This window comes from Eucalyptus grandis, chromosome 4, assembly GCF_016545825.1.
Source record: "Eucalyptus grandis isolate ANBG69807.140 chromosome 4, ASM1654582v1, whole genome shotgun sequence".
Lineage (NCBI taxonomy): Eukaryota > Viridiplantae > Streptophyta > Magnoliopsida > Myrtales > Myrtaceae > Eucalyptus > Eucalyptus grandis.
Window position 1 is genome coordinate 31,610,467 of NC_052615.1, and position 19,010 is coordinate 31,629,476.

Consider the following 19,010-nt stretch of genomic DNA (forward strand, 5'->3'; position numbering starts at 1 on the left):
CCTCCCTCGTCGTACCACGCGCACCACTTCCGGGTCGTGTCCCCTACCCGACCAATTAAATGCGACCCCGACGGGCAGCTTTCGCTTGCGCAATGACCAATCTGCCCTCCGCGCCGCCGGCCCCCACAAACCGCGGAGGCTAATCGATCCCAGCTTTTAAACAAATGATATAAAATAACAAAAAGCGGCGATTTACAAATAAAAAAACGAATCGGGAATCGGCGACGGGGCGGATAAGTTGGGCGGGGCGGTCGGGCGGGCGGGGAATAAAGATCGTCGCGATCGCGATCGGGCGTAAAGAATTCATTAAACATGATGGAATAATGACGCAATTAATGCCGACCGAGATAGGAATATAAAGGTGAACCGACCCATACGACGGAGCAGAGGAAAAAATAGGGGGGAGGGGGTACGAGATGCGGGGCGTTCGTCACCTGCGGACGTCACCATCTCCCTCCCCGGTCGGCGCGTCAAAGACTTGATCAGCAAGCCAGACCCGACTCCGGCGGGCCCCACCGTCGGGGGAACCATCCCTTTCAATCCTCCCGGAGCAATCGCAGCCGCAAATCATACTGATCTCTCGCGACATGAGACGTCCCTCTAGTGTCCGGCTTCATCGATCGCTCGAGCTCCTGCTGCCGCCGCAGCCCGGCGATGATGAGGGAAGCCGGATCGCCACGTCGAACGCCGACGATCACCGTGGAAAAACTTTTTTATCCCCGCGAAGAAAAAATTGTAAGAATAAAAATTGTTTGCCGGCTGGAAAATGGGCCCGCGGTATAAACTCCGGCCCCCGTGAAAATTGACTTTTCGCCTCCGCGAGTCCCCACGCGAGTGGATTCGCCCGGCTTCTGTTGAGTCGAGACCACGCAAAGGCGAAGGCGCAGGTGGCGTCCGAGCTGGACGATTCGAACCGGCCCCTAGAACGGAGGCCCCGCCACCGACACGTGGCGGCATGGACGGTTGACCTAACGACTCCGCCCCCCTTCCCCCTTCGCGTTTTGAATCTCGTAAAGAGGGAATTCCGAGCGGGTCAGCACGCCCGGGCAGTCTATTCGGGCAGTCTCTCTCTCTCTCTCTGGAGTTAACGCCTCTTTGCGTGTGGGCGTTTTTCTCTCTCCATTTTCCCTTTTTTTCTTTTCTTCTGTTGATGAAAACCGAAAGGGAAAAAGGTTAGATTATAAAAATAAAACGAATAGATAAATAAGTAAAAAGATAATAAATATATATATCGAGAGGGGGGCAGATGGGGAGCGAGCTAAGTTAAAGACCGAGGAGAGAGGGCACGCTTTATGCGCTTTCAAACCAGAGGGAGAAAGAGAAGAGTGAGGGGGATTGGCGAAGCGAAGCGGCCTACTTTCATGGCGATTCCACCCAAGGCATAAGCGCGGACCGGCGGGAGAAGAAAGGAGCTCGTCCGGCGTCGTTCGGAGCTGTCTCGAGTTCTTCTTTGTTGCGCTCCGGCTTTTTCCTTATTCGCCGCCGCCGCCGTTGCCGAGTCGCTCGTCGTTTCGGCCGGCGGTTCGTTTTGGGAGGGGGTCGCTCGCGTTGCGCCCGAGGTGCTGCGGAGGCTTAACGCGAAGGCTGTTGTGGTGGTGGGTGGCTAGCTAGCTTTGACCGTGCGAGATGGAGTGGCCTGTCTTGGACGAGTACGAGAAGCTCGTCTTCCGAATGAATACTCCGAGGTTGGGTTTCTTCCTCTTCGTTTCCCGCAAGCTCGAAAGCTGCGTCCTGTTTTTCGTGCCCAATTTTCCTCCCCCCCGCGGAAGCGCGGAGGCTCTGGTTTCGTTGTTCAGTTTATTTTTTGCCGTGAAGATTTCTCAGGGTCCGTCGCTTTCCCTTTTGCGTTTCCAAGTTCCGCCGCTCGGGTCCTTCTCTTCCGGACAAGTGACTTCGCTTCTGGTGTTCAACTGCCAAATTTCGTTTCCTTCGCCGTGATTTTTGTGGGTCTCTCTTCGTTTTTGCTTTCTCTGCATAATCTCGTTCTTTCCGTCCACGGTTGTGTGGACGAATTCCATCTTGCGCCATTTTCTCGCACCGTAATCCCCATTTTCCTTTTCTTACTTCGATATCCGGGCACTCGTTGTTCTTCCCTTAATTATTTCGCCTATTTCTTACCGATTTGAGCTCATCTCGATATCTTCTCTCGTTTGGAAACTCTTATGACACCACGAAATCTCGCAACAACTCATGACCCTCCATGTCCTAAGTTACAATCTCCCTTCATTAATTACCTTTAATATTTTCTCCCTTTTTCCCCTTTTTTTCTTTTCGTTTTTCGCGTGTAAACTTTTCGGCGACGTGCTTCTTCGTTTGGGAATTTTGAAGTTTCAAAAAGCAAATTTTCCGCGAATTGACCTCTCCCGTGTTTTTTCCTTGCTCACAGGGTCGTGATCGATAATAGCGTTTGCTCCAGGGCCACTGTTGTTAAGGTATGCTTCCACGAAACCATTTAGAGGAAAAAGAGGGGACTTTCGGACAAAATAGACCCGTCGAGAAATGATGAAATGCCCTTCTTTTTCGTTGTCCTTTTTCGTCGGCTCGAAAACAAAAGCAAAACAAAAAAAAAAAATTTGACTGTGGATCGTCTTTTCGCTGGGGTCGTTCAGGTCGATAGTGCCAGAAATCATGGGATTCTATTGGAGGCTGTTCAGGTCATCACGGATCTGAACCTTTCGATCAAGAAGGCTTACATCTCCTGTGATGGAAGATGGTTCATGGATGGTGAGTCAAACTTGCTCCTTTTTTTTCTTTTTCTTTTTCGCTTTAACAACAGTTCGTTATGGAGTTCATTCTTGCTAATGTGCGCCTCAAAGCGTGTGTACTATAGTTGGGTTATTTCCTCGCTCGATGCTGTCATGAGAAACTTCTCTGACCCTTCTTGCCCCTTGGATCTTCTTTGTGCCTGCAGTCTTCCACGTGACTGATCAGAACGGAAACAAATTAACTGACCAAAGCGAAATTAGCTACATCGAGCAGGTGATTTGCCGAATCAAGTCCTGTTTAAGACATTTATGTTGCTGCTGCTTGATTAATTGTGGGTTATCGATGTTTCGCAAACTTGTCTTGGAAGTTGATTATTTTCCTTGTACGTTTCAGTCGCTCGGCACCATTTATTATAGAAGGGCCAATGATAACAGAAGACTGACAGCACTCGAGCTGACCGGAACGGACCGCGTTGGTCTGCTCTCAGAGGTCTTTGCTGTTCTCGCCGACTTGCAGTGTAATGTCGTGGAAGCAAAGGTGTGGACTCACAATGGAAGGATAGCTTCGCTGATTTACGTGAAGGACTGTAATTCCGGTTCCCCCATCGAGGACTCTCAGCACATAAATAGGATCGAGGCAAGATTAAAACATGTCCTGAAAGGAGATAATGACATTAGGAGCGCCAAGACTACAGTGTCGATGGCAGTGACACACACCGAGAGGAGGTTACATCAAATGATGTTTGCAGACCGCGATTATGAGAGGAAGCCGATCTTGCAGCTCACTGCTGATTCTCCCATCGTAACTGTACAGAATTGGGCAGAAAGGGGTTACTCGGTAGTGAACGTTCAGTGTAAAGATAGGACGAAGCTTTTGTTTGATGTTGTTTGCACCCTTACGGACATGGAGTATGTTGTCTTCCATGCGACCGTGAATACTGCAGAAGACAAGGCAAATATGGTTGGTGCATGATTGTCAATCCTCTGATATAATTTCCTCGAAATTATGATTATGGGTAGGTTGTTTGACTCTGGTTTCACTGATTTGGTCTCAGGAATTCTTGATTAGGCACATGGATGGAACCCCAATTAGTTCTGAACCTGAAAGGCAGCGGGTAGTTCAATGTCTACAAGCATCAGTCGAGAGAAGAGCGTCAAAGGTATTGTTCTTATTTCTCTCGTTTGCCTGTCACATCGACTTTCTTATCACTCTCTTGACTCTGGTTGCCTAATAAGTGCGCTTGTTATGCTTGATTGTTTTGCAGGGTGTGAGATTAGAGCTATGTACAGCAGATAGGGTGGGTCTCTTGGCCGAAGTGACGCGAACATTCCGTGAAAACGGCCTCAATGTCACCAGGGCGGAAATCTCTACAACAATGGACACTGTACTCAACATCTTCTACGTGACTGATGCGCTGGGAAACCCTGCGGATCCAAAGATCATTGAAGCCGTGAGGCACAGGATTGGGTTCGCTGATTTGCAAGTCAAGGAACTGCCATTACTGTATGATGAGAAGGCGGAGCGGGAAGAGGAGGCGGTTGGGGTAGCCGGGGCGGTTCTGTGGTCACTTGGAAGCATGGTCAGAAGGAATCTGTACCATTTGGGCTTGATCAGGTCATATTCTTGAAGTGAGGAGCAGGGCATAAAGGGCGAATCTAGTGGCAGTGGCGCATATTCTTTGCTTCTGAACTTTGATTGGGTTGGGGAGTTGGGGGGTCCATGTGCAGCGTTGTAAATAGTTGGGGAGGTGGAATTTGGTGATATAGTATAGTCGTTAGTTAAGAGTTGGGTTGGGGTTGGTTCGAGGGTAGATAGAGACCGTCCCCCATAAATATGTACAGTTCCATAGGGACAGCTCCACCATCTTCGAAACGATGGCTTTGTAAATCTGTGGGATATTTGAATTCCTTGAGGAGGGAGGGAGGGACCAAAACGGGTGGTGGGAAAAGGGCTTTGTCCTTTGTAAATAGGTTGTAATTGCTGGCGGGCGGGCGGGAGGAAGAGTTGTTGGATACCAGAATGATTCGGTACAGTCCATAGTTTGTACAGTTTCCTACAGCAATTTAGCATTGTTGGGCTGTCTCTGTCTCTCTCCCTGTCTCTCTCTCTGTCATGCTATGATTATTATACATTACGAGGGGGTATTAAAAGATTTCGGAAATGGACGATGTTTTGGCGGAGAAGTAAAGTAAAAGTCACTGCTGTTGCCGCCTCCGTGTTATCTAGCTGGCACTAATCTTTTAGGCTTTAGGTGTAAACGCGAGAATGTACGAGAGACGCGGGCGAATGGGACGAGACCGCAATGGTGCGGTGGTCCAGCCGAGGCAACTGAAAATCCTTGGGGTCGCCTCGGTTGACCCGTGTCATTTAGGGGGGAGGATGACTTGGGGAAAAAGGCAAAAACTCCCATCTTATAACCTAATCTTGTACCTTACGTTCTCCGCTTTGTTTAAGCGAGGAGAAGTAGTTCGATCCCCTTTCGATCGAAATTCATCTCCCAAGTTTTGCTTTTGGATCGTTCCTTTTTGCGTTCGGCCGCATCGGGGGCATACACTTCACTTTCATGTCGCTTTTCGCAAGGCATCGGCTAGTGGGTTGCTTTCCTTTGGGAGTGCCCTTTGAGATGGATTAATAGAGAAGCTATATCTCGGGTCGTTTTTCCCTGTCCGTTAAGAAAAGGGTAGCCTTTTTGTCAGCGAGCCGCCGTAGGAAAGAAAGCGCCGCCACCCCTGCCGCGGTGGAGCCTCGCTAAATAACTATACCTCTTTAAAAGAAGGAGACATGTAATTCTCGACAAGCCCCATGAGACTGAAATTCGAAGCGACTTGTGTGTGAAAGAAAGACTTGGACTTTCAACAACCCGATGACCCCCTCCAACCAGGAGAAAAAAACGCAATTTTGCTTTGACTCGGTACAACCTAAGACCCCGACAATCCTTTCCCTTGTTCCGCAACCGGAACAGAAAGTCTTCTTTAAAGCCGGTCGCTGGGGCATGAACAAAGGGCTATAATTGCAAGTTCTTTCGGAGGCTGCCCTAAATTCAAACACGAAATCTTAGAAATTCCACTAAATTCTAGAAGTAGAACATCGCCTCATCTGACTTTTCTTCGGTGGCTCCACTTCGGTGCTTGCGAATTGAATCGATTTGGAAGAGTTAGGTGACCAAGAACCATCATCTAGCCAATTGAATGCGCACCTTTTCAAATCTCGCGAAAGCCAACCATCGCATTCGATGACAATTATCAAATTTCACAAGACATCTGCAAAACCGACACACGTGGACTTTCCTTTCCTCCCCTCTTCTTTTCTAATGTTTTCGAGTGGTGGTTTGATTCTCGATGCGCAAAGCACGAACGCGTGATGATACGATCCATCTCCAGACCCTCCTAAATTCTCGACTCGTGCAGATTGGAAAATCAAAGACAAGGAACGTGGAGACGACGGCTTATGTAAGATTCGGACATTGGGTCCCCCGGTGCACGATCCTCCCCGTCGATTATGGTAGATGAAAAGCTCTAAATCTTTTTACCTACTTGATTTCTTTCCCGTAGTGGGATTTGAAATGTAACAAAAAGACTAATTAAATGGTCTCGTGCTGAGGAAATACGTTGGTTGACAGTTCCCAAGATTGAAGATCTTTGGAGTTGAAAATTGGTTGGGATTTGGCCCTTTTGAGGTAATCCATCCAATTTTTTTTTTTTTTAAATGTGACCAGACGAAGTTGTGGATGGCGATCTTAGCTTCAATGGATTAATTAATAATTGCCGGTGCCCAGCAGCCCTTTTGGTTGAAGCTGACCAATCGATGGATTGCTTAGGATAAGAATTCTTTTTTTTTTAATCAACTGTTGTCTCCAGCGACTCTTTAAACATCTACTTAAAAAAAGATTTTCATTTTCAATAAACAGTCTCTCTCGTGTTATTTGCAGCCAACACATTTTTTTTTTATTAAGCATGATTAATGGAGTTCAAACGGATTTCTTTATAAGATTAATTAGCGAGTGCTCGGAGAGAAAGCGGGTTTTGAAACGATTGGGTTCACATCATAAGGTCGGCAACACCATTAGAATATGCTGGTTTTTTTGTGGAAAATCCACCACTTTTGATAGCGTTGATGAATCCGTTCCATGTCCAAGACTCTAGATTTTAGTCGAAAAGTCACCAAAATTAGGGTTGTTTTAATCGCACGTGACGAACCTCCATTCTAATTGTGTTCACTCTATGGCTCATAAATAAATTTTAAGCAATAGTATTAATTTGGAAAAAGCATGATCGACCATATTGACAATTGCTAATTTCAAATAATATTTAGATATCCTAGAATGGTGTATATGTGTTAGTCTGTGCAATGTCAGCTACAAAGTTATATCAAAAGTTATGGCAAACAGACTAAAGGTTTGGCTTCCAAAGATAATAGAACTTGAACAAAGCGCTTTTGTTCAAGGGAGGCAAATTCAAGACAATATTTTAATAGTTCAGGAAGTCTTGCATCAATTGAGAATAGCAAAAAGGAAGAAGAAGTTCAAGGCGATATTGAAACTGGATATGCAGAAAGCCTATGACAGAATCGAATGGGACTTTTTGAGGGATTGCATGTTGAAAATGGGTTTCTGTGAGCTGTGGGTATCTCTTATCATGAAATGTGTGTCAACAGTGTCTCTAAGTGTGAAGATAAATGGGGAGCCTACCCCATATTTCACCCCTTCAAGAGGAATTCGACAAGGCGACCTGCTCTCCCCATATTTATTTATCATAATGGCAAATGTTTTGACTGGGATGATGAACAAAGCCCTCGAAGATGGAAGCATTAAGGGAATAAAGCTAAATAGGTTCTGCCCTACACTATCTCATCTACTCTTTGCTAATGATGCCATATTTTTCTTAAACGGGACTATTGTGGAATGCCAAAATCTAGCCAATATTCTAAACCAGTATTGTTTTGCATCGGGCCAAGCAGTTAATTTAAACAAATCAGGGGTATGTTTCAGCAGCAATTGTCCATTATCTCTGAAAAGAAATCTAGCACAGCAACTCAGGGTTCCAATCATAGAAAAAACAGGAAAATATCTTGGCATACCAACAGAGTGGGGTCAGTCCAAGAAGGAGATGTTCACTTGGATCTTAGCAAGAGTAAACTCGAAGTTAGAAGAATGGAAAGAAAAATTACTCTCAAAAGCAGGAAAGGAAATTCTAATAAAAAGCGTTGTGCAAGCTCTCTCGCACTATGCAATAGGGGTGTTCAACCGGACCGGGTAAACCCGGTTCCCGAACCGCCCACCCGGAAAACAGGGTTGGGAACCGGTTCCCATTGAAACCAGTCCGGAACCGGTTCCCAAAAGTCGAACCGGTTTGAACCGGTCAGGGAACCGGTTCCGAGGGATTACCCACACGGGGAACCGGATCGACCGGACCGGTTCGGGAACCGGTTTGAGAACCGGATTGTACGCCTTCTTGTCGACCTTGCGGCTTCACTTGGTTGCTGGTGTCGCGAGGAGCCAAGCGGCGGTGCTGGTGCGGTGGCGGCTTCACGGGGGCAAGGGCGACGGCGAAGCCGGGCGGTCGAGGTGTCGGGTCGTCGCGGCCACAGCGGGGGCGACGAGTGGCGGTGCGAGCTCGCGGTGAGGGGCTCCGGCGGTGGCACGGTGGTGCGGCCGCGCGCGCAGCGCAGCGGTTGGTGGCTATGGCATGCGGAGGGAGCCCGTGAAGAAGATGAACAATACACTGTTCTATTTCTTCTTTTTCTTTTCTCCCCGCCGGCTTGTCACGTCTCCCTCACGTCCCTCTCCACGCTGCCCACATCTCCTCTGCCTCCTAACATTGACCTTGACTCTCAAGCTTTTCCTCCATTTTTTTTTTGTTTCTTTTTTCCAAGGACCGAAGAAGGCCCCTGCCGAGTGATCCACAAAGAAAAACCTCAGTAGAGTTGCTAAATTATCGCGACTTAATCTCGAGTGAACAACTTAGGATTTGATTAATATATACGAAATGAGGTAGAAATTTATTTATTAATAACGCTTAATATTTCAATATAAATTAAAAGAATTATGTTGTTTTTTCATGTATTAAAATAAAATTCGAAATCGTATAGATGGACGGTTGCAAAATAGGTTCCAATATAAACAGGGTCAACCCTGTTCCCGGACCGGAAAAACAGGGTGGGCCGGGAACAGGGTCCAATGAAAAGGGGTAGGGAACGGGGTCCAAAAAAGGAGAACCGGTTATAACAGGGTAGGGAACAGGGTCCAGGTCTAGACCTTACCCACCCTGGACCCGCTCACCCCTACTATGCAATGTCAATTTTTAAATCGCCAATATCCATTTGCAAAGCTATAGAAAAGAGAATTGCTTCTTTTTGGTGGCAGAAAAATGATTCAAAAAGGGGTTTGCATTGGAAGAATTGGGAAACACTGAAAACCAGAAAAGATGAGGGAGGTTTGGGGTTCAAAGATTTGAGAAATTTTAACTGAGCAATGCTCGGCAAGCAAGCTTGGCGACTAGCCAAAACACCCTCAACTTTGTGGAGTAGAATATTGAAAGGCATTTATTTTCCAAATGGCAATTTGTGGAAGGCAAGAAAAGGGCAGCGACTGTCTTGGGGATGGCAAAGCATTTTAACGGGGAGAGAAGCCATAGAATCAGAGGTTAAATGGTCCGTAGGGGATGGCAAATCTATCAACATCGAGAAAGATAAATGGCTAAAGTTTGGAGTACTCGGAGGCCCTCTTAACCAAAATGAACCAGATGATGGTGGCCGAACTCATCAATGAAGACTTGCGGGTATGGAAGGAAAATTTAATTCTGAATTTATTTGAAGAACAAGTAGCGAACGAGATACTTGCGACACCCATTAGCCCGACTCCAAAAGAAGACTGTTTAGTTTGGATCGGTAATAAATTAGGGACATACACTGTGAAGAGTGGGTACAACTTGAACCATTCAAATGCCACAAAAACATAACAAAACAGAGCAACTTGTTCTTTCAAGCCGCCAAGATCCCTCTGGACAAGGATATGGAGCTTAGATATTCCCCCAAAATTGCGAATTTTTCTATGGAGTCTATGTCAAGATGCCATACCGACAAGGGAGAACCTGTATAAAAGGAAAATGCTACCCAACCCCTATTGTACACTCTGCGCCAAACATATGGAGACAATAGAACATCTCTTCCTTCTTTGCAAATGGACCAAAAAAATCTGGACAGACCCTCGACTCCAGATCAACAGCAAACCAAGCAACATAACAAGATTTGATAGGTGGCTACTGGAAGTTTTCGAAAGGAGCGATATCTTACCTGAAAAAGAACAAATTGCTGAAGTGCTATGGAACATCTGGAAAGCACGGAATGATTCGATCTTTCGCGGTAAGCCCCCACAACCGACAACCATGGTAGATCTAGCACTAGCACAACAAGTAAAATTTAGCAGATGGCAGACCAAGAAAGGGCAAAAACCCACTAATCGAAACCTACCCACCAGATGGAAGCCACCGGAACAAGAAAAACTGAAGCTGAACATCGATGCCGCATGGGGTCTGGGCGATTTCTTAGGATCAGCTGTCGGTATACTGCGCGACTTGTCGGGGATGGTGGCCGACGGCTTTGCGGTGCAGATCCGGGCGCTCTCTCCCAAAGACGCGCGAAGCCCTAGCTCATTGCGGGGTTGAAGTTCTTGAACCGAAGTGAAGCTATGCACGTGGGACAAGGCTTCGTCCAAAGCAACGGATGGATAGTTGAAAATGACAGTTCAAACACGGTGGATGCTGTGATGGGCCGGGCCGAATCCTCCTGGGACATAAAAGAAATTATTGAACAGTGCAAAGAAGAGCTTCATTTTATTAAATCAGTCAGGGGCATAGCTGTAACGGTCGAGCATACTCTTCGCGAAGCAAATCGAGCTATGGATTGGCTCGCAAACTCCCACAGGTCCAAAAATCTTCCTACAAACTGGGTGAATTATCCTCCTCTTTTCCTTTTAGAAATTCTATGTTCAGAATTTTACCCATCGTTGACTTGTAAGGCTCGTTTAGTATAATGAATGAATGCAAAACTTTGTTTTCGACCAAAAAAAAAAACTATGGAGAAATGCAGTATTCATGTGCCATTGGCACAAGCTATGCTACAAATCTAGGAAATTAAATATTCACGATTAATTAGTTTATTGGGGGATATACCTCTAATTAGATTTTGACATCCACTACATATTATTTCTCTTCAGGTAAATAGATCTTTTAATAGCTTCTCTTTCTTCTTATTTTATTTAATAACCGATAAATTAGAAACAAGTCCTACAGAATAAATTAGACTGCCTCACGTGTTTGAGGAACAAAGGTAGAAATTGCTCCTTTTGTTCTATTTTTGCTCAAATTCAAGAGTCACTACGATAAATTAGGTACTCATCATTGTAATCATTTTTAGTATTTTAGAAATACGGATTTTATTAACAATGTCTAAGTAAAAAAGGTTATCATTTTTCATACATTATCTCTTACGTGTCATGTACAATCAATCTATCAAAATTAATTTTTTTATTAAAATGCGATCAACGAATACTCATTAACGAGAATCTAAAATAATTGCAACAACCGCTCTTTTCATGTCTTCCTATTTTGAAATGAATGGGTTATACAAAAAATGTTTTTTTATTAATGCTCTATTTATTTAGTAAAAAATGAATAATTCAAAAAAATATTTTAAAAAAATAATCATTTGTTTCCACCATCGATAATAATTTGTATTTAAATAATTTCTTAAATGATGAAAATGTTTTTCCTTGATTCATTTTCATAACTAATATAGGTAATTATTTTTAAGAATTAAGTATTTTTTACGAAATAGACCCATATTTAAGGGTATTATCGATTTGCGGTTAGCAAAGGCAGAAGATCTCGAAATGTGAAGAAAAAAGGAGGAACATTCCTTCGCTAGGACAACGTCCTAGGCTTTTGAGTCCGTGGAAAAGCCGCCAAGTGCGCCGGCTAACGGGGCGAGCTGAGCTGGCAATCCTGCCGAGCCGTACGGTGATCACGTGCGGCTCGGCGTGGCTCCCCCCACGGCTGGGGCTCTGCTTTTCAGGAACCCCCTTCGCGACTCATTTCCAGATGGGAGAATTCATCCCGTCTCGTCAATCCATGCACATGGAGCTCTGAATCAGTCGATTCTCGTTTGCTTTTTTTGTAATTTAATAAAGAAAATATCCAGAAGCTGGTAATTTAGAGCTTAATTTAATTTCATTTGCGTCAATCAATCCCTATTATTTAATATATCGATCGACAGTCATCTTTCAATAAATTTGAGCCGCATATAAAAGTCGCCGTCGCTTCGTCACGCTGAAGAACCGCTGTATGGTCATCGAATTGGTCGCCACATATCACGTGGTCTGAACGAGTCGTCGTCATCGGTGGTACGTCGTAATTCTGAACGCGCCGGGTTACAACCGTAAAAAGCTTAAAGAATTGCATGAAACGGAGCGAAAATCTTCGGCAAAGCAGGAAGCAAATGGGCAACGGCATCCTGCTGCGCCTACAGAATCGTGGATGAAAGGCATCGAATCTGTGGGAAGTATCTCAACTAATTCGTCCTATGCTTGGTTATCTAAGTTTTTTCGATCTTAGGTCTCCTTAGGGCGAACGGGAATGTAATAATGGGAAAAAAATAATGCAAAAAGGGAAAGGTAATTTATGGTGTGAATGCTGCGATTGTAATTTAACACTACTAGAATCACACGATCAAATAAAGCACGGAATGGACGAAGTGGACATTTTGTTTATCATATGGAGATAATTACATAAATGATCCCTAAATTTCAGCTCAATTTGTAAAATAGTCTATAAAACTTTTAATGTATTTAATATGATTCATAAAATTTAGCTTAATATACAATGTATTTCTTAATTTTTTAATTTGTTCAATATAATCCTTTAATATTTTATACATGTTCGATGTAGTCCCTAATTTATATAGAAACGTTTAATGCCGTCCTTCAGTTAATTCAAGCTCAAGAATAACATTGAACTTTATCATTGTAGTTCATAGATCAAATTGAACATGTATCAAAAGTCTAAGAACTATATTTTAAATTAAGCTAAAGTTTGGGAATCACATTCGAATTAAAAATTCATGAACCATATTACAAATCAAGTCAAAGTTCATGGATAATATTTGCCCTATTGTATGTGATTAGTCATATATATTCAAGCCCACGGAGTAGTAGGTGCGAATGCCCATCGCCTTCGCTTCTCAGACAAAATGGTTTGGCATAAACATAAACTAGTCAAGTGGGGCTTAGATATTGAAAGCTATCTCATAAAATTAAATTTTATGTCCTTAGCCAAAGCAAAAATAAACTAAAGATGTCAAACCCCAGGAGAAGGAAACACGATGTTCTAGAAGGGTGGGCTACTCCCTCTGGCAACTGCTGCATTGATCACGCTTAAAAGATCTAAATTATACACAAAAAGGTATTGGGTTCAAGGATTTCTATTCGATTATATACTCCAAAACTACCACTAATCGCAGAAAGACCCCTATAATCTCTTATATTCTCCACCCCATTACTAGAAATGCCGTCCCTTCTCCAGAACCTTAGGACCAAAGTGTTCATCAATTTATGTAATACAAGAGTTCTGCTTGTCAAGGTATGACGTGCAATTATAAGGAAATTGAATATAAAAAGCAAGAAAGAAACTTTGAGACATAAGGTTTTATTCTAATTTAACTTTAAATTAAAGTTTCGTCTACCACAAAATTCCACTATAACTACCATATAGCCTCTCTTTGTTATATCTTTCAATTATAAGAAAAATAGATTATACATATCCAATAATTATTTATGGGCTTGAATCCAAAATATCAAGAAAATATAAACTCATATTATAAAAGCCATCTAACAGTTCGGAGGCACTATTTCTGCGACCGCTGAACCCTTGTGTTATCCTGTTGATAGAAGAACGAACCACACCTCAACAATGCCCTCTGGCTGGTAGCTAGCATTCTTGTAAGAGATGTGCACATTTTTCACTCACATATGCTCATTCCTAGCTGAAGCAGAATCATTGGTCTCTAGCCTTTGCAAGATCGTTGTCAAGAAGTTGACTCGACACCATCTGCTGTTTGGCAGCCAAATGAATGCACAAAAGCATCTTCTTAAATTATACGACCCTAAGAATAACGCCAACCAAGAAAGGATCCTTCTTTAAGGTCGAGCGACATCTTCCAATTTGGAGCGCACTTGCATCGCGAGAATCGGACTTCAAGTCACCTGTAAAGATTCAATTTCCCAAGTATGCAATTCATATATCTCATGAGATCGACAATTCTTGCGTGGAGCATAAGACGGTATGACCTTGCTAATCCGATAACAGTAAAGATCCTGCAATGCAAATCGCGAGGGAACATATTCAGCAGTTGAAAAGTAAATAGTCTCTTGACAAAAGTAAAAGGTTTTCTTTCTAATAGAGTTTATAATAAAGCATTAAATCAAAACGGAATCTTCTTTGCTAGGTGTTCACACAGCTTTAACTTCCTAATGATCCACAAAGGCGAATCTTCCCAATCGCTAACTTCCCCCTTAAAGTTCGGATGATCCTCTGTGCATCCAACTCGAAGAAACATTATCTCCTATTTCGTGTTGGATTTCTGATTGAACCCATGCGATTTTTGTGTACGGAAGAATAATGTAATCTTTTTCTAGAAGAGAAGTATTTACGAGCCGACATTCTCAAGAGGGACAAGAGGGATCTACGTAGATATGTCGCCATGCAGGATTGTCTGGTTGAGGACGCGAAAGGTTCACCTTCCTCCAGCGTCCCATCAAGCATTAATAGATTTCACATTTCGATACTTTCCTATCCTTGCAAGCTACCCACTTCGCCCAAATAAATAAAATAAACACGAACTTTCGTGCCTTTTCTAGACCAAGTTGACAAATTTTTTTAATTTGTCTAATCAAATCGACCTATAACTTTAAAAAGTATAAGAACTCACTTATAAAAAATATGAAAGTGCGGGGACAAAAGGTGGAATTCCTTCTAATGATATAAAGCACTCCCATCATAAAGGATGCATATTTCTTGGGCTTGTTTTTTCCGTGGATTTCTCACAATCGAGTAATTTCTCGCCCCCTCATTTAAATAAAAGCTGTACTAGGATATTGTTAACAATATATACGTCAGATCAATAAATTTGCATGCAAATAATATAGTCCAATGATGTATCGTCCTTCGTGCGTCGCATTATTTCAAGGACTTTAGTGTGATACCGCTTCCAATATTGATATGCATAAATTTGACAATAAAAGATGAGAATAGTCAGATTGTAATATAATTGTTATAATAATTTTTGTACGACGTGGAAGTCAACTTGATTTTGATAAACCTACAAACTTTCAAACCTACCGGTGCAAACCCACAGAAGGCATCCAACTTCCATGAAAAGATGGCATTTTTTGTGCACTCAAAACTCTTCTTGAGGACAAGACATAAACATCGTTGCATCCGACAATGTCGAGTGTCTACTCCTCTGTCCGTCACGAAACCAACACTGCATTATTATCGTTGCGTCATGAATAAGACCTTAGCATTCAATGCAACCCTTGCACCATTACAATGAAATCATCAACAAATATTCCTTAAATGAGCAAGCACAAACCCTGACATCCCACGCGCGATTCTTTAGTTAGGTGGAAAGCTCTTTTTCGCATCATTTCCATCCGAGTCAGCCAGCACGTCTCCATAAAACCCTAGGCAAGCTTCACTATTCTTCCTTTTGTGCATGATTTAGACCTAATCTTCCTTACTTAAAACCCTTAAAAAACAACAAAATGTGGCCGGAGAGATTTGACCACGATTGAAAACACACACGATACAATCGACCCGATTTCTTTTTGATGCCGCCGAACCCCACCATCATCTTAATTTCCTATTCTACTGTGGAATTAGGCCATCTTGCTCGATGCACCATTTGGCCTCATCCACATTTCATTAGCTGAGTTGATGTGGACATGATTTCCAAGGCAGAAGATTCCGTGCCACTGGACAGACACAGAAAAAACTTGGTATTATTTAATGCTGAAAAAGGATCGAATTGTCGTCATTCGTATCGGTAGTACATTATACTTATCTTCGTCTCTCTGTCCCTACCTTGTCTGCGATCCCCTCGACACCAGCCACATCATGATAAGGCCCCATCGGATGTATCCCTTCTAACGTTAATCCCATCCTTCAGTCTTGCTTTCAGACTTTTAAGGCCCAAAAAATGATTACGACATTTAATTTTTCTCTTTGTCTAATCAAATAGAGTGTCGAATTCTCCAATTTTGATTTCAATCATAATCAGAATATTATATCGAGATTTGTTTGTCCCTCCGATTTTCACAGACACTCCTTACTCTTTTCATTAGATTCCATTATAATTCTAAGAAATTAGATATTTGCAAATCATGCATGATGTATATATCGAAAAGTGGGCGCATGAATTCTTGCTTTTCCGTAAGGAGATGAGAAATTAGTGTTCTGCACGATTAATTGCTAAATAAAGCGCTATCTGAGTTAATCCCGACACTTCATTTTGCTTTCTCCAAGTCCTTACATTTTCTCAACGAAACAAATGATAACATTTTCTTGTTTTCCTTTAGGTGTTAAGAGACAAGAGTAAAGTGATACCGACCCAAAATCTGGATTCACGCGAACTTTAGTCGGCCTTAAAAACATGGGCCGGAGTATGGTTTTGGGCTGCTTGTTGTGTTCCATGGGCCTCTTGTCCTAATCTATGATTTTGGGCCGCTTTAAGTCCAAATGTGAAGGCCCAACAAACATGGCCGAGTCATGGCCCAAAGTTGTAAGGGGGAGTGAAATATAATCGCGTTAAGTCGAGCCCATATAGAGTTACCACAGCTCGAATTCGTCTCCGACTCAAGTATCCAAGACTCTATACTCGATTCGAACTTGGTCGGGGTTAATTCAGCCGACTTAGAACTCGACTCACCCATGAAGTTCTCATGCCTTAACTAATGCCTCCCACCAACTAATTCTCTCCTTCCTTTCTTTATGTCCATGAGACACGAAAATTTTTCCGATCAAATAGCGATAATGTCCAGGGATGTACGGATGTTGGCCATCTACATGCATTGAATAACGCTTTACCCACAAAAAAATTGGGTAACTTTTAAGGTTACTCTTATTGAAAGATGCCGTGATTTGAACACAGATTCTGCTGCGTTTGAAAAAAGTGATTATCCATTCAATCAATTCTCGTAATATTTTTCTTTCAGCCTTTGGTCACTTATAAACAAAAGCCAACCAGGGACGCAGATCCAAATTCAAAATAGGATTTCGTATCAACAACACACCCCCCACAAATAGCACGCACGAGTCTTCATAGTCATCTTACCTTGGACCAAAGTTTTCTTCTTGTTTTTTTTTTTTAAAGGAACTTCTATAGTGCAATAATAGTATATTTGACACAATACCGCAGAGCAATTTTTCACCCTCAACAAGGTATTAACTATACACCATCTAACCAGAATGCAAGGAGCTACATTACATTCTCTTTAAATTTATTTAGTTGAAAGGCCAATCCTTCTAAGATTTTGATAGTGAAGTGCTCCCCCAGAAAATTCAAATGATAATATATATTGTGTAATCATAAAAAAAAAAAACCAGCAACTTGACATGGATGGGCAATATAAGGTCTCAACCTTATTTTATTTGAAGGTCAAGTGGGTGCCATTTGATTTGAAAAAGGCCGTTTCCCTCCTTCAATAACTTATTTGTAGATAACAAACCCAAACATAAGTTAGGTCTGCTGACCGACCGTGGAAAATTATAAAGCTTATTCCATGCCTGCTCTCCTTTCTTTTTTCCTTTTTTTTGCGTCTAGAGAATTGATATAAGGCGGAAAGCAAAATTATTATAATATGTAGAAGATAATGGGCATTGGATTTATCACCATAATAAATAAAAAAATAAACAGGATGGTATTAAAATAATAGTCCCCAAAATTTATATAGAAATTAATGGTCAAGCATCGCATGAATAAAAGATTGTAGTGGGAAGCCAAATGGCGCAAGGCACATGCGATTCACTAACTTCAAGTGTACTCATTCAAGCGCATGTCTTGCCCTCATGGTCCCTCTCCAAATTTTTATTAATTCTAGTAAATAAAAAATGAAAGATAATATAGACAAAGAGTACCCTTTTCTTTTAACTAATTACTATCTCGTTTGAATTAGTAAATTGTAAGCATACACGTGTCGCTTGTCAGTACAAAATTAAGGCTGTCCTCCGACAATTTATATTTGCTCTCATGAAAGATTCGTATGCAAGTAAAGATCCTGTTTATCTACTGAGTAGGTCTCATTAGATTGACACGAAGACCATCATTAGCCAATTGATACACGCAATTAGCTTGGAATTTGGTGGATCCTTAGAAAATATTATGCATAAACATTGTTTTATAACTTATGTAATACCCATCCATCAAGAAAATTATTTAAAGGGTCGACAAGGGCGACCTCACCTGTGGTCATTTGCCAGCCATAGCCAAGACTGGTCAAAGGTGGAAAAAAAATTAAAAAAATTAAAAATAATAATAAAAAATTTGAAAAAAAAAATACATCTCCATTAATGCTGGCTATGCCACGTAGATGGCTGACACCAATTGGATAGCCACGTCAATTATTTTTAGTCAAGATTGATTAATATAAATACATTGTAGAGTTATCAAAAGGTTTAAAATTAGAGCAACAAAATTGAAAAATTTTAGAATTGAATAGACTTTCGTACATTATACTTAGGATTCTTATAGAGTTTATTTTTTTGCAATGCCTAAAAAACTAATGAAATTGGGTCTTTATAATTATTGGGGACCATTATTCCATATGGGAACGGGGAGATGGAGAATTTGAAATTCTCCTCCTCCATAGAGAGCGGATTTATGGTTTCATGAAGTTTCCCCAAGTGGGCCCACTGGGAGCTCTCCGAGGTCCTTGTGGAAAAGCTCCAAAGTTTAGGAATGCACTCTAATTATAGGAAAAAATAAAATAAAAATCGAGTCCCTATAGTTCAACCGAAAGAGTCCACGGGTATTTAACTTATATAACCACCGATGATGCAGCAAGACAAAAGCCAAGATTAGAATTCCGAAAGAAAGAAATATCATTTCATTTGCAATTCCATAACATAAAACAAGTAAAAACGGATGGAAGCAACTTGATTCTAGGCTGGATGCCGAAAATGGGTAATCATCGTGTAAATATTTTACAAGATCATTACCAATTATTCTAAAAGTTCGGGCCATTAAATAAAAACGTG

At 42.1% G+C, this 19,010-nt stretch overlaps 1 protein-coding gene across 1 annotated transcript; it reads left to right on the forward strand.

Annotated features, from left to right (window-relative positions):
- The first annotated feature begins 1,242 nt into the window (after positions 1-1,242).
- On the forward strand, positions 1,243-4,789 carry LOC104441845 (ACT domain-containing protein ACR8). The gene is made up of 7 exons (XM_010055090.3): positions 1,243-1,685; positions 2,387-2,432; positions 2,610-2,724; positions 2,912-2,979; positions 3,100-3,666; positions 3,761-3,865; positions 3,971-4,789. The coding sequence occupies exons 1-7, from the start codon at positions 1,627-1,629 to the stop codon at positions 4,331-4,333; spliced, it is 1,323 nt and encodes a 440-aa protein (XP_010053392.1). The 5' UTR covers positions 1,243-1,626; the 3' UTR covers positions 4,334-4,789.
- Positions 4,790-19,010: the final 14,221 nt, after the last annotated feature.